Genomic DNA, 17387 nt, shown 5'->3' with positions numbered 1-17387 from the left:
TAATTTAGTGACTTAGTTTTGATTCGTTGTTTTGATATATGTATTTTAAAATGTTACGCTGTAAACTTAATTAACGGTTAATGGTTTTTATATTTCTTGATATTTTTTATTCAAATTAATTATTTAATTTTTTTCTAAAATTTCTTTTTTAAATTACGTTTTTTTTATCTTAAAAAAATAACACAAGAATAATTTGAAATAATAATAAATTAGAATAATAACTTTCCATTTAATAAATGTTGACTTTGTTTCCTTTTCGAATACGATTGCGAACATTCTAAACAACAGAATCGTTTTAAATTTGAGTTAAAATAAAAATAGTTAATAAAAAAACCTATACTATAAACAAAAACTAATTTTAAAAATTACTCTATTATTATTTATTTTTATTATAAACGATGTGTGGAATATTACAAACAATAAATCAAATAAATCTTACTTGATATTTTCACAAGATTAAAAATACTCTGCAGTTTCAATTTTCTTATAGTGGTTTTCTAATTTTCTATTCTTATTTTATTTGCGCATTTTCGTATTCACATTATGTTTCCACGTGCACATTCCATAATTGAAATTAGTGACTATTAACGACTTCAAACTGCTTATTCGTTACGTTAGTGCAAAAGAGAACGACGTAGTGCTTTTTATATTTTATATTAGTGCTTTGGTAATAAAATATCTTTAATAAAAAATCTTTTTTAAATATTTTATGAAAATAAAAAAATAATCCCGAACTATTGAACGAGCGTTATTTTATACGCTCGGTATAAGCTGAACGAGCGTTGTTTATCGCGCCTAGAACGTTTGAAAATACCGTTTACGATTGGCATAGAGGTATTTATAATACATTGTTTCCAGTTTAGGATGTCGAATGCTGGATCTTCTTGACTCAATGCATGGGTTTTGCTTGTGTCTCTGTTTTTATGACTAGGCAACTAATTCTATTATCTCCTAATGAGGGTACAGCTCTAAAACTCAGTTTTATGATTCTGAGTTTTTTGATTACAATTTCAAGTTTAAATTTGAAATTCAATTGAAACTTCAGTTACTTCCTCCCATTCTCCAGCCTTTTTTTCCCCATTTCTCATTGACATTTTTAATTATAAAAAATATTTTAAATCTAAAAAAATTCACTACATATAGATTTAACGTGAAATTTTTTTTTTTATTACAGTTTTAAATTATGTTTAAAAATCTTTTTTTTGGGTTGGGATCAGGGTTGGCAAAAGCTTTTGTTTTTTTTAAAAAAAAACAAATTATTTTCCCAACCCTGATCAGAATCGACCTACCATTGTACCTCTTACAACTACTTTAAAGCTAACTGGGACTCTTTCTGTGATTTTCTTTCTGATGACCCTTGGGTAGAAATCTTTTTTCTTCCTGCTGACAAATGTGCTTCTTACATAACTTCTTGGATTTAGGCTGGCATGGAATCTTTTATTCCCTCTTGGCAATTCCAAGTCAAGCCTCACTTTTTTCCATGGGTTTCCTCTAATCAGGCTGCTGCAATTTCCAGTCGTAACCATTACTTTCATATCTGTCAGCAAAACAGTTTTCCAGAAAAAAGATGTCTGTTTGCTACTGCTAGAGTCCATTGTTAAATAGTTTTTTCTAATGCCAAAGACCTCTATTCTCAGGCCACTAAATCTTGATTTTTTCTCAAAAATTAGGCTCTCGTGACTTCTGGAGAACTTCAACTAAATCTATAATAAAGGAAAATCTGTTATTCCACCTCTTTTGTATGGTTTAGATTTTGTCATCTTACCTAAAGACAAAACTGAATTGTTTACTTCTCATCAATAATCATTTCTTGACTCCACTAGTTGTGTTCTGCCTGATTTTGCCATCAAACAGGTTGATTCATTGCTTGATGTTGGTATCACTCCTTCTGTATCTAAAGTGATTTCTTGCTTAGACTCTACAGCTTGTGGTCCAGATAACATACTTGTTATTGTCTTGCAGAAGTGTTCTCCAGAGCTGTTGTCTATACTTTCAAAACTATTAAACAAGTGCTAATCAGAGTCTTGTTTTCCAGCCTGATGGAAAGCGACATCTGCTATCACTATTTTGAAAAATTCAGGGAAGCAATCTGACTTGTTTAATTACTGCCCCATTAGTCTTCTTACTATCATAAGCAAGGCTTTTGAGTTATTAATTAACAAGCACTTAATCTCTCATCATTAATCCAATAACTTTCTGATCAACAATAAGGATTTCAGTCTTCTCATTCTACTGCTGCTTTGTTTAAGGTAATAACCAATAGATTTTATTGTGCATTAGATTGATGTGGATAGGTTAAGCCTATCGCTCTTGACATTTTTAAAGCTTTTGATTAAGTTTGGCATGCTAGTTTTCTCCATAAATCTTCTTTTTACGATGTATCAGGGATCCTTCCTTACCAATTGTAGTATGGAAGTTGTCCTCAATGGATAGTAATCTTTCATATCATCAGGGCTTCCTTAAGGTTCTATCCTCGGCCCTATACTCTTTTTAATTCACATTAGCGATATTCCTGAAATTCTCACATCTTAAGTGGCATTGTTCACTGATGATTCTACCATTTATTCTGTTTCTTATTAAGACTAAATGGTATGATTCTACCATTTAGTCTTGATAAGAAGCCAACACTCTCTGATTGCTTGAAGGGGGCATTTGAGCTTGAAAAGGATCTCACTTCTGCTACAACATGGCGCTCTCAGTGGCTGGTTAACTTTAATTCAGATGGTGCTCTCAGTGGCTTTAACTCTAATAAAACTCAATTTTTTTTCTACTAATCGTTATCACAATAATCTAGATCTTATAAACAGTGTACTCAATGAGTCATCTACCCTTCATCTTCTAGGATGAACTCTTACTGCCAATCTTTTTTTGAAACCATATATCAAATCTATTTAAAAATTAGCATCTGCTGAAGTTACATCTCTTTATTATTATTGTCGCTTTCTTACTCCCAATTCTATTCTTTATCTCTATAAATCTCAAATCCATCCTTGTATGGAATAATGTTGCTATATCTGGGACGGGTTTTCGAATGATTTCCTTTCTCTTTTAGACAAGGTGCAAAAACACATTGTAAACATAGTTGGACCTGCTCTTGCAGCCAACCTCCAACCATTATCACATCCTCATAATGTTGCTTTTCTTTCTCTTTTTTATAAATACTATTAAATTTGTTTTTAAATTTAAAAAAATAAATTTAAGAGGTTTTCAATAAATTTACATTAGTATATTAAAACTTTGATATTGGTTAATTTTTTTTTTTTTTTTTTGATATTCAATAAAAAAAAGTATTTACCTGGAGCCATGGAGCCAACTTTCAAAAAAAAAATTTAAATATATAAAAAAGTAAATTCTTTTTTTGTCTATTATTGCTTGTAGTATATATAAAATCTATTATTATTTTTCATTTCAGCAAGAAAAACAGTAGTTGGTCCGAAGAAGCCAAATGAACAACTAAAGAATGATTTACAACCAATAGAATCTACTGATAAGTCATTTGAAAATTCAGTAAAATGTGATTCACCAAGTAAAGACTCTTTTGATGAGAATGAAAATCGTGAGATTTTCAATGAAAATGTAGAATATCATACAACCGCATCAACAAAGCGCAAAAATAATGAAGAATCTCCTGAGAAACCAATTGATGTAAAGTCATCAAGTTTTTTTGGTCAGTTGTTGTGAATTATGATTTTTTTTCTCAAAAAAAAAGGAAAACAAAATTAACTTAAAATTGTGTATGTTTATAAATTATTTTTCTGTTTTTATGTCTTTCTTTTTTCAGCCAAAAAGCCTCGTCTTGAGAAAAAAAATAAAAAAGCTACGGTGTCTTTAGAAGAAACGAAAGAAGATATATTAGAATCAAAATTAGATGTAGTGGAACAGCCTTCACTCTCTCTGTAATATTTTTGTGAATTATTAGAATTGTTTTCTTTAATTTTACACTGCAAAAAATTTTTAAATCATATTGGTTGTTTTTTTAACTCCAGTAAGAAACCTGATTCTGTAAAGAATGGCAAGAAAGATTGTATGAAGCCTGATTGTGTAAAACCTGACAAATTTAATCCTGCATCTTCTTCTTACCATCCTATGAAAAATGCTTGCTGGTGCAAAAATGAAAAGTATTTAAAAGTTTTTTTTACCTATAGAATTAGTTCAGATCCCATAAATAAAAAAAATGCTATGATATAGTAACAATAAAATATAAGTAAAATAATATATAGAAAATAGAAAATATAATATATCTTATACACAGTTTTTGATGATATGTACTAATAAGCAGGGATGTGGCTTCCCGAAAGGACTCTAGCTTTATGACTTTATTTTTTTATGGTCTCTGGTGTCCAGAAGCTCTAAACAAGTTGGTTGATTAATGATCTGCTATAAGAAAAAAGTTTATGATATTTAATGACTTGGAACTTATTGTTTTAAAGACCGGAGTCCTGTAGTCTTTGCCGCCATTATACCTAAAGACTCCGGGTTAAAAAAAGTCTTAATTTTTTCCCTATTAGTAGTCCATAAGCTTTTTTATATTTTTAAAGCTCCTGGATACCAAAAACTAGAAAGAAGTAATCTTTTTGTGACTTTCAAATCCGGAGTCCTTTTTGGATCTCCACATCCCTGCCAATAAGTATATTTAAGATTAAATAAAATTTAATCTAATATACTAATTAGAGCATATCAATTAAATCTTAATTTAAAATGTACTAACAATTTGTAAATTAAAAATACATCTTAATTTCTTTTTTTTAATGTAAACATCAATAGCACTGTACAACAAGTTTTAAATTTTAAAAAAATTATAAATGACAATACCTTTTTTATGCTAATAAGACTGCTTATTTCAAATCTAAAGTCACTTAACGTTTATCACCCCTCTACTTTTTTAAAAAAATTTTAACTTTCCATTAAATGACACGTCAGCATATATTTCATTATAATTCTGTGTATACACATCAATTGATTTATCTAACTTTTTGTTTTACATATTGCTTATTGTTCTTCTTTTTTTCAGACAGTATAACAAACCTCTGGTAATTTACAAATTACATTTTTAAAAAAAAAAGGTGCGATAAACAGACTTCAAATTTGAAATCAACACATTCCAATTAGTATTTAACAGATATTGGCTTTCAAGAATTTTTTTTGTATTGTACTGTGTAGTTTGTAAATCAAAAGTAAATTAAAATAAAAGTTTGTCAGCCATATGTATTTTTTTTTAAAGTTTTTTTAATTTTTGTTAATTTATAAAAATTTTTATTGTATTGTTGATTGTAAATATTTAAATTATATATCATCAATCAAAATTTTCTATAAATATTACTCAAAAAATAATTTAGCTAATAAGTCAGTTAAATTTGATAAAAAGTTTGAATTTGTCTTTCAGGTAAATATATCTCTAAAGGCTGAACCCATCTTTCAGTTAAATTTAGCACAAAAGTCCAAATTTATCTTAGTATATTCAGTTAAATTCAGCTATTAAAAAGTCTATTTCGCAGTTCCTTACTTGTTATTCAAACATTTAATGATTTAAAACAAAATAAAAAGAGTGTCAAATAGTATTGAATGAAACATCGTTTCATTTAATACTGTAATACAACAACATTCAAATAGACTGTGATCTTGTTACCTGGCAGCAATGTGATAACTCTACTATTACATATCTATGTGACAATAATTGCAATAGTCAAAACATATCTACAGATTTCTCATCAACAAAGAAAGTTTATGTCAACAAATTAGCAAGATATTTAAATAAAAGTTTTAAAGAAGATTACAAAATAGTGAATTTATTTTGCAAACTTATTATATAGATTAGTAACAAATCTATTTAGTGTGCTCCTTGGAGATTGTTAGAAGGTGCTGGATGGCAACAATGGATTGTTTTGATTGGAAAAATATAACAGTGTTTATCTCAGTTTAAAAATACATTACCATACCAACAGTAAACTTTCTTGCTATACCCACAGTTAGAAACAGTTATAAAGAAGCAATTTTTAGATGATTAAATATCAAGTGTGAACTATTAAATTCAGAAACTCTAAAGAGAAAAAAGTTGGGTTTTAGTGCTCAAATAAGTTGTTTGCATTATAGGAAAACTTGATAGCAGAACATTTGCATAGAAGAAAACTTGATAGCAGAACAACAGACAAGCATCTTTAAAAGGAAAAACTCAAATAATTGGAAATGTAAATAATAGTTATTTTTTAATGGCATGTGAATTACCAATTTAATCATTTTAGCTGTGCATATTGAAAAATGTGGCAATCCAGGAACGGGAGGGGTATAACATCAATCGTATTTGAAGAAATTTTTATAATGACCGAAAAAGTAAAACAAAATATATTTAAGGAAATAAAAGAAAAAAAAAAATTATTTGATTAGTGTTGACTCTACTCCTGAAGTATTACATACTGATCATCTCACTTTTATTGTCAGAAATTTTTGGAAAATCTAGGACATAAAGTGGAAAATATGGAAAAAGAAATAATACAATATTTAAATTAAAATAAAATTGAAATAAAAAATTTGAAATAATTGAAAAAAAAATAAATAAATAAAAAAAAGAGGCAATCCTATAATAACACTAAAATTATATTTTGATTTTATTCAGGAAGTGCAAATTGAGAATATCAATGAGCCTTCTATACCTAATGTGTAGCCCAATTGTTTGGGCTGCACATAAGGCATATAATTTGGCTGGAAAATTTCCTCCAGATTGTTGCAGAGATGCAGCATCCCTATTCAATTTTTTTACTTACTTTTCTTCCTCACCAAGTCGTTGGTTGTGTTAACTACTGCTTTAAATGGATGAACCATTAAAGATCTTTCTGATACAATGCATGTAAAGTTTTGTATGAAATCTGAGGGGTAATATCCAATGTTTTATAACAGATCAGAAGATGAAGTTTTTATTTTTTTTTATTTTATTGTTAATTCACCTCTTCAAGGCTGAGATGAGAACTACAGATGAGAAGGTTCCTTAATTGTGGTTATAACCCTTTCTCAACTCTATAACTCTGAAACACGAACCTTGACGAACAAGGCTGCTGCAAGAGAAACAAGTTGTATCTTTTTATGTTAAACTTTTATCTTTTTAAGTCAAGCAAAAAATGTTAATAATCATATAAATCATCTCCAATGTGCTTAACTAAAAATAATTTTTATAATTTTAGAACAGTTTAATGCTACTAATTTAAAGTTACAGTCAATTTAAAATTTACTTTGTTGATTGTTGTTTTACAATACAGATCATTAGTTGAATTTGTAAATTCTATGTCAAATACTATGAATCTAAAGACCTTTTCGTGAAAGAATTTAAAATGAAATGAGAAAGAAAAAGCAAAATATAGAGTTTTACAACTAACTTTATGTTATAATTTTATGCCTTAGTGAAGAACTGAAATAAAGGCTTTAAGCACGCAAGATCATTTCCAAAAACTTGTTTAACAAAATAACTAATAAAATTTTAAAAAATAATTTATAAGTTGTACAAGAAAGATTTAGATTTTGAAAAATACAGGGAATTTATAAGCTGTACAAGAAAGATGTTTATGGATGTTTTTTGGAAGAATGTGTTCGTTTTAGTTTAAATATGAAATTTAATTTAATTTTTGAAAATTATATATTAGAAATTAGAAAGTGTATTTTTTAATATAAATATAATTTTAATAATATTTTTGTGCACACACATCTGCCTTATGGAACAAAGTTGTTTTGTTGCTGAACAAAGTTGTTTTGTTGCTGAAACGGTTGAAAATATATTTAAATTCATATAATTAAATTAAATGTTGTAAAACATTGAAATCCTTTACCTTAATTATCAATAAAAATTTAACTTTAAAATTTGAAAAATGTATCATAGTAGATGATTTTGTTGACAAAAAATCAAGGAGAAAATTTTTATAGTGTCTTTTTGCTTCTTATTAAATCAACAAACAAAAAAATATATAATTAGTTAATACAATAAGTATTCTTATAACTTTTATTTTTTATAAATCAATTTTTGACCTTGTCAAAATGAGTGAAGGTCTCATTAGAAAAGTCATCCTAAATATGACAACAGTACTGTATGGAAAGACAAATATGAGATTTATAGAGATCAAAAATGGAGTAAGAAAATGGCAAGCAATATAAAGAGAGCCTTAGCATATGGTAACTTTGCAATCTATTGTATATATGGTTTTCATGAGTGGTCAGTAGTGATGAATAATTTGAGTAAAGGGTGTAGGAGACTCTAAGAGTGATGCCATTTATCAATATAAGAATAGCATTGCATTATGAGTAAACAATTGAATTTTGTTTGGGTTGAACTCCACCATCCGTTGCAAACTCTGTGCTGTCACAGAAGTTCACATTCAATTTAGTTGCTTAGCGATCAAAATGTGATAATTTTTTGTCAAGCCTAGAGTGTATAATTGTTTCATCAGTAAAAAGTATTATTTTAGAGGCAAGATTTTCAGGAAAGTCATAAATATAGATAACAAGCAGCACTGGTTCAAGGATAAAATCTTGTGGTTCCCCAGAAATTGCTAGAAGTGTAGGTAAGTATTGTCGATTCATGATAACTTAATGATGAATTTAGGAGAGTTTTAAAAAGCTGCAATTTGTGTGATGAATGACATCAACAGAAGGACCATCACAAAGTAAATTATAAAAAGATCATAGCATATTTGTTCTGACCATTTTAGCTGTTAAATGTTTTTAAAAGTAAATCAAAGTTAAAGATCAACGGAATCATACCTCAAACTATTACAAAGGAATTCAATTTTGAATGAAATGGTAGTTAAATTTTATTGCATATTTAAAGTTTATGTTTTTAAGAAGATCAGATAAAAAACTTTTTGTTATTTATCTAATTTTATTAGAAGCATTAGATAAATAACAAAAAGTTATTTATCTAATATTAGAAACATTAGATAATTAACAAAAAGTTATTTATCTAATGGTATTAGAAACATATAAATAAAAAAAATTTATTTATCTAATGTTTTTAAAAACATAAACTTTGAATATGTAATAAAATAATACAACTAATTAACAAAATTCTAATATTTTATTCAAAATGAAGTTCATTTGCAATAGTTTGAGGTATGATTCCATTAATCTTTAACTTTAAAAGTTAAAGATCAAAAGATTTATGTTAAAAGCAGTTAAAAAAAAAATGTTTTTTAACTGTTTATAGCTTTTGTTAGCCATTTTTATAATTTATCAAATGTCTTGTTAATTTTTAGGAAAAATGTTGAGGTGGGAAAAAAGTGTTTAATGTATAAAACTAATTTTTAGCAGTTGTAATGATAGTGGTGTTTGTGGTTTAGTTGTAAGTTGTGTAGGTTGTTTTTTTGTGCAATACTTGATACCTTTTTACCAATTTTTTTAGTGTTCCTTATGAAGCTTTAACAAGAACTTTTCAAGAAATAGAGGAAATATCAGCAAGGTATCAAGCATGTTTTACAATTTTTGTCTTTTAAATTTTATCTCAATTGTTTCAAATTTTTAATTTTAAATTATTAATATTTGTTTTATGATAATTATTTATATGTTTAATTAATATTATAATAATATTTATAATAAATATTTTAAAAAATATTTTAGATGATAATCATTTTTTTATTATGAAGACATTCAATTGTTTAATGTAGTTTAATTCTTATTTCTTTACATTCTCACAATTTTAACAATAAGTGTTAGAAAACTGTAAGGAAGGAGGCATGAATTTCCTGGTTGAATGCTCCTCTGCGGCACTCTGCGATAAAATCATTGGGTCTTCTTAGAGCAATTAATTAAAACTTGGAGCAATTAAAAAAAAAGAAAAAACTGTTATACATTAATAGCATATAACATATAAATATTTAAAAGTATTTTTCGAAAAAGAACAATCAAAAATTATAATATTTTTATTTATTTTCAGATTAAAAATTCAATCAGTCCTGTGCAATTTTTTTCGCTCCGTTATTGTCTTGACACCAAATGATTTGTTGCCTTGTGTTTATTTGTGTTTAAATAAAGTAAGTGTTTTATTATTTATTATAAAATGATTTTTAATTAAGTTTCTATATTCAAATTTTTATTTACAACAAATTTATATAAGTATTTTTGTACATTTATAAAATTTTGTTAAAGATTTGCTTATAAATTTTTTTTCAAAAGGATTTCAAAGTATATCTATATTCTAAAATATTCTTTAAATGCATAATTTATTTAATTTAATTTATGCAATATGTTCTTACCAAAATGATATTGAACCTTTCAAATCATCCAAAATGTTAATGAACCCTTCATATCATCCAAACTGTTATTGAACCCTTCATATTGCTTGTTATTGCTTTATATCATCCAAAATTGTATTAGTTATTAATTGGTTTCTTTTTATAACCAACTAATGAGTAATAGCACTTACTTCAGAGACTCCAATTGTGGGACAGATATTAGCACCCAATTAATAGTGCCAGCATTAACAAAATACTTCTTGTATGTACATATTAGCAGGGAAATAAAGTTTAAGAAATTTAGAATTAAATATTTAAGTTTTTATCTCTTTTTTTTTTTGTTTAAATGTTTCTTGTTTGAAAACTTTTTAATTTTATTTAAGACCTTTTGTTTGGATTTTGTGTTTATTGCTTTTATAGCATGTTTCATGTACATGTAGCATGGCTCATTGCTGTGCAATTAAATATTATGTTATTGTATTTTACCCTTCATTTTTCTCCTTTCAATAACCATTTTTTGTGATTGTTTATTTTTTTAACTCAACACTGGTTACACTCTTTTTTTCATTCATAGCCTAATTTATACATGATTAATTTTTTTTTGCAAATAGAATCAGGTAGGCACCAAATTTAGAAACTATGGAAATATTGTGGTTTTTTTTTGTGTCAATTTGTTGACATTTTTGTGGTTGAGATGTTTTGTAATGTTTAACAATGTCGAGAAGTTTTTGCGGAGAATATCCATTTTTTGTTAACAAGTTAATGCAAAAAATACGATAATACTTCAAATGGTTCCTAAATTAAGTCTTATTCTTAGACATAAGTTTTTCAAATTTGGCATAAAAGCAATTTTTTGTTTTGGAAGAACTTTACTTTAAATTTTATGTCAAAATAAGTCTAAGCTACCACTAAACAGTTACCCAGGAGTGAACCAACTTGAATGTACATGCGTTCTAACACTTGTTACTCTGACAATTAAAAAAATTTATTAATTAATGTTAATTAACTAGAATTAACTTAACTTTTAGTAATTATTAATGTTAACTGACTAATTAATGTTAATTAATTAATATTAATTATTTTTACATAATTAATGCAAAATTAAAGAAAATATTTTTTCAAGAAGTTTAAATGTGGTGACCCTACCAATTTATAAAACGGTCAAATTCTTTTTGTAAGTAAAACTAGGAAAAAGATAACAACAAAAATAACTTAATATTAGGGTGGTTCAAATAACAACATTTTTGAAAAATATCTGCAGTTCACACCTTAATGTGTTCTATATGATAAAATAACACTGAAATTAAAAGTTTTTTGAATAAAAATATTTTTAGGTATGTTTTAAAATCCTTGAATATTTAGTGGGTCCCTAATATTAATGTTTTTTTAAGTGTTTGTTAATTAAAGATTCAAAAACCTTGCTTTTGATAGGAAGGAGACTAATAGGACGGTAGTTAGACTAGTCAGATCGCTCTTAAGAGTTTTTGAAAATAGGGATAACAGATGCCGCTTTCCATCAGGCTGGAAAACAAGACTCTAATGAGTACTTGTTAAATATTTTTGAAAGTGTAGACGACAGCTCCAGAGAACACTTCTGCAAAACTATAACAGGTATGTTGTCTGGACCACAAGCTGTAGAAGAGTCTAAGCAGGAAATCATTTTAGATACAGAAGCTGGAGTGATACGAATGTCAAGCAATAGATCAACCTGTTTGTTGGCAATAACAGGTAGAACGCAACTAGTGGAATCAAGAAATGATATTGATGAAAAGTTTTTAGCTAACAATTCAGCTTTGTCTTTAGGTGAGGTGACAAAGTCTGAACCATACAGAGAGGTGGAATTAAAGATTTGCCCTTATTATTAATACCATTAAAGATTCTCTAGAAGTCACGAGAGCCTAATTTTTGAGATAAAATGTTTGTTAATAATGTTATTGTTAGTGTTATTATTGTTATTTGTTAATGTTTAGTGTTATTGTGCAATAAAGTGCAACTAGTTTAATCAAGAAATTTTCTAATTATTGAGATGAAAATTTATTGCCTAAGAATAGCGCTTTAGCATTAGTCAAAACCTTTTTACAATGGTTTCTAACATTAGTAAACAGATGTCTGTTTTCTAGAGAATCGTTTTGCTGATAGATATGGAAGTAGTGGTTTCGATTGGAAATTGCTGTGGGACAATGTGAGGAAAATCATGGAGAAGAGTAAGGCTTGACTTAGAATTGCCGAGAGGTAATAAAAGATTCCATGCTAGCATGAATCCAAGAAGTTGTGTAAGAAATACATTTGTCAGCATGAAGACACAAGATTTCTACCCAAGGGCCATCACAAAGAAAATCACAAAAAGAGTCCCCGTCAGCTTAAAGGTAGTTGTAAGAGGTATGATGATAGGGGTATTCTAATGATGAAGAAGAATGAGAATGAGTTTTAGAAAGAACAAACTGTGAACAGAAGCACCTAAGGGTGAATGTGAAGAAACTGAGCACTGACTAGGATCAGAAACAAGACATAAGTCAAGTAGAGAAGGTAAATGATTCGGATTGCCTGGAAAGCATATTGGAAAGTTGGCTATTTGAGTTAGAGATTAAGAAAGGCAAAAGTTGTGGGCCTCAACGCCTGCAGAGTCACTAACACAAGAGCCAAGCCATTCAGTGTGATGAGCATTAAATTTGATCAGAAGCAACATCAAAAAGAGTGCAGTCTTGAGCAATATAGAACAAAGAGAAAGGCAAAAGATTGAAGTGGCGCTGAACAAAAGCACATAAAAGAAAACGTAGTTAACTTTATTTTTATATTGAATTTCAAGAAATTATAAATAAAGTATCAAAAAATAATGAAAATTATCAAAAAATAACATAAAATTTGAAAAGAGGTCAATCAGAAATGAATTAAATTCAAAAGATAGCTGACTATTTTCTATAGATGCAGTTCACATTTTCAACAAAACTATCAAAAAAAAAGTTTTTATCACATTTTTAATACTCGATTGGACCTCCTTTGCGCTCAATTACTTGATAAATTTGTTTTGGCATACTTCCCACCAAGTTTTCCAGCACTTATGGCTCCATATCGTTCCAGCATTCTCATACCGCTACTTTTAGCTCTGCCGCTGAGTTGTATTGCTTCTGGTTAGCATAGATACGTCTTACAATGATTCCCCAGATGTTTTCAACAGGATTCAAATCTGGACTGCGAACAGGCCACCACATTTGCTCTATTTTTTTATCTTCAAACCAAGCTTTAGTCTCGTTACTAGTGTGAATGCTGGCGTTGTCTTGTTGAAAAACAAACTTTTTGCGTCGGTATTTGTTTTTAAATGGAATCAAAAATAATTTTAGCACATCAATGTATTCAGAATTTTTCATTTTGCAAGATGTAAATGCTAAATTTAACTTTCCTGTTGCACAAAACCCAAGCTAAACCATCAAAGATCCACCACCGAAATTCCTTATTGAAAAATAATTGGGTTCTCTCCTCAAATCATGTCAGTAGCCACTAAAACCATCAGGCCCATCAAGATTAAACTTTTTCTCGTCCGAAAAAATCACCTGGTATTGAAAACAAAATTATTCAGCTATTTAGACATCTTACGTATTCATGAGAATTTAAAATAAAATTTCTTACTTGTTCCCAATTGCGTGTAATGTTTTCGCAGGCGAATTCCATCCGTTTCTGTTTGTGAATGGGCTTCAAATTTGGTGCTTTATTCATTTTTGATTGTACAATGTGTGGGCTGTCTTTAAGAACTTTCCTAATTGTCTTCTTGCAAACATTTAAACCCAAATCTGACTTAATTGTTTTCAAACTTTTAATGAATTTAAAGCAAGTCGAACAATTCTGCGTTTTTCACGGCCTGAAACCTTAGATTTCTTTGGTTTCCTCTAGGGTTTCTTAAACGGGATCCCAGGGATAAAAGTGGCAGCGGGATTTCCCGGGATATCACTCTTATATCCCAGAACATTACTTTTTTTTAACTTTACATATGATAACTGTTTGAACTAATTCGACCAAAAATAAGAAAAATATTATTGCATTTAGTTGTGTTTTATGTGTTCATATCTTATATTAAAACCTAACACAACAAGAAATGTTATTGAAACTATCTTAAACTATCTAGTTCAAGGAATGCATTGCAATTTGCAATGCGATATTTTCTTTTTTCTCGTTATTATAAAATATAAGGAAAAAAAAAAAGATTTCCTGCGACGAAAACAGTAAGTTTGATTTTTAAACTTCTAAGTTATTGAAAAGTTAAACTTTTTCTGTATTGAATTATTGAAATATTTAAGAATTTTAGTATTTTAAAAAACGGCAAACAAAGACATATCAAGTCGTATGTAAGATAACATATATACATAAGAAATATTTGTAACTTTACCTTTAGTTGTTTTATGATTCAATTTAGTTATACATGTCAATTGTAAGTGGATCGAAAGCATGGCAGTATTTTTGCAAAGAAAAATCTGGGGAATCTGCAATTTGCAAAAAGTGCAATGTAAAGATAATGTGCAAAGGATTTTGGACAAGTGAGCTCCTTCGTCATTTAAAAAATGCACATAAAGATTTGGATTTAAATATGAAGCATCTACATGAAGATACTGGTTCGGAAATGAAAATTATACTAAAGAAAATCACATTGTTTGTTAAGCAGCAGACTATCAAGGAAATTGTGTCAAAGCTAGCAATGGTGGATGGCTTCTCAATAAATGCCATAGCAAAAAGTGAATTCATTAGAAAATCATTGTCTGAAAATGCATGCTATTACCAAATCCATCCCATGTTATGAGTATGATAAAAAAACAATATGATTTAGTCAAACAAGTTGTGGTTTCAGAGATAACAAAAGAAATATCTTACGGGTCGCGATTTTCTTAATTGTTAGATGAATACGTCTTTAAAAAATCGAAGTTATTTAAACATAAATTTACACTTATTAACAAAGTTTTGGAACCTGGGATTGACTCCGATAGCTGGATCACTTCCTGCAGAAGAAATTGTTGATCTGGTTGAAAATAAACTGTCAGATTTCGATTTATCAGTTAAAAAGCACATCGTAGCTAGTGTCACTGACGAAGCATTTGTAATGAAAAAATTTGGACGGCTAAGTGGTATTGAACATCAGCTGTGTTATGCCCACGGACTTTATTTGGCAGTATGTGATATTCTTTACAAAAAGTCAGACTCTTCAGCAAAATGTATTGAATTTGAATCTCAGTTGCAAGATTACGATGAAAATTTGAGTGATTACGATTAGTTTGATGATGTGTTTGACTGTAATGATTAGTCATACAGCTCAACAGGTGTTACGTTTATTGATGATTTACAAAATAGCGTAAATATAGCCTTAACAATCCAGAAGGTTCAAAAAGTAGTACTAATTTTCCGCAAATCACCTCTTAAAAATGACGTTTTACAAATCTACGTAAAATCCATGTTTCATAAAGTACTGAAGCTGATATTAGATATCAAAACAAGGTGGAATAGTCTTGTTGCAATGCTAGAAAGATTCCTTAAACTAAAAACATGCATACTAAAAGCAATGATCAATTTAAAAGAAGTTCTGAATATCTTCGAAGATGAATATGCAATTATGAATGCTATAACAATTTCTCGGCAACCGATAAAAGTTGGAATAGAAAGACTTGGTAGAAGTAATGCTACTCTACTTGACGCAGAAGGTGTAATATTTATCTTAGACGATTTGGCGGAGAAAAAAAAATTTGATAGCTAATAAACTGCTTCAATTTGTGCAGCAGAGAATTGAAGAACGCAGAAATGCCAGTTTAATTGGACTACTAAAATTTTTAAACAACCCAATTAGTTATAATCGGGAATCAACTCCAAACTACTCTTACCGTCAAACATGTATTATAAGCAGCAAAAAAAATTTATACCTGGTTGTACATAGAGTATGCTAGGACTAGTTCATCAAATAATGAAATAGTTGAAGTGGGTCATGATAATAAAAGCATGGTTTCTGACCCGTCAATACCTCAACCTGTTGCTCCAAATTTAATAGGCAAAAATATTTTGGCACTTGAACAAAAATTGGATGCAACTATTTGTAATGTCAAACAAGTAGAAAAAGCAGCTCTAGAAAACATTAGCAATTTAAAAAACCTCACAAAAGAAATCAAACTTTTTGAGACAACTGGAAAGTGTAGCGAAAGTTTAGAAAGAATATACTCCACATTAATGACCATCAAGCCGACATCAATTGAATCAGAAAGAGCTTTTTCTGCTGCGGGTCTATTTATGGGAAAAATTAATTTACGATTAAGTCACAAATCAAACCGCTTGTTATTATATTAAAAATTATGCCGGGGAATCTCGGCAAATCCCAGGATAAATAGTTTACACACCGGGAATCCTGGGATGCTAAATTTACAGGAAATGAGAAACCCTAGTTTCCTCTTGATTGTTGCATAATCTGTTGGATTTTTCAAGAAATTATGGATAATGTGATCTGATCTCTTCAATCTTCTAGCAATTTCACGATTTAGAACTTTTTCTTGATAATAAACCAATATTTGACCTTTTTCAATATCGGTAAGGATCTTTCTTTTCGGCATTTAGTTAAGTTCAACTTAATTTCGACTCACAAAATAAAAAATACTACAGAATATAAGAAATTTGCAACTAAACTTGTAAAAACTTTAGTGCGTCTATAGAAAATTGCTCGTCAAAACACGTAAAAACTTTAGTGCGTCTATAGAAAATTGCCATGTGATTAATAAAAATTTAATTATTTTAATACAATCAAGACAATTAATAATCAAATGCATAATGAATCATTGTTTTCTTACATATACTTATTCAAAAGTACCGTTAGAACAATTTTATTACCACTGTAACACTAAATCTGCTAAATTCTACATGCGTCTATAGGAAATGGTTGCAGTCTAGTCGGTGGATTCAAACCTAGTTTCCCAACAAATGAGTGAATTCTTATGACTGTAAATGCCCAGGCCAAGGGGCAATGTACGAATTGCATTTACGAATGTAAATGCCCAAGGCCTTTTAATTCATAAAGACTCTAATGTGACTATTGGAGTCTTTATGAATTAAAGGAAGGTAACCATTAACTCTAAGATCACAAAATGAGACAGCTGAACTCAAATTAGTCACAGAGAGCAAGTAGGTCTAGTGAACTTTGGAAGATATATGACTCAACAGAAGAAA

General features: G+C 28.7%; 1 protein-coding gene across 2 annotated transcripts in view; it reads left to right on the top strand.

Moving 5' to 3' along the window:
• The window catches only part of LOC100206246 (DNA ligase 1), a 62088-nt gene that overhangs the window by 12015 nt on the left and 32686 nt on the right, over window positions 1–17387 (top strand). For both annotated transcript variants that reach the window (XM_065803301.1, XM_065803300.1), the window contains 5 exons: window positions 3413–3667; window positions 3782–3896; window positions 3987–4118; window positions 9377–9433; window positions 9908–10004. In XM_065803301.1, coding sequence (XP_065659373.1) covers window positions 3413–3667; window positions 3782–3896; window positions 3987–4118; window positions 9377–9433; window positions 9908–10004 — 656 coding nt within the window. The remainder of the gene's footprint in view (window positions 1–3412; window positions 3668–3781; window positions 3897–3986; window positions 4119–9376; window positions 9434–9907; window positions 10005–17387) is intronic.

This window comes from Hydra vulgaris, chromosome 08, assembly GCF_038396675.1.
Source record: "Hydra vulgaris chromosome 08, alternate assembly HydraT2T_AEP".
Lineage (NCBI taxonomy): Eukaryota > Metazoa > Cnidaria > Hydrozoa > Anthoathecata > Hydridae > Hydra > Hydra vulgaris.
This window is presented reverse-complemented; position numbering and strand designations above follow the sequence as displayed.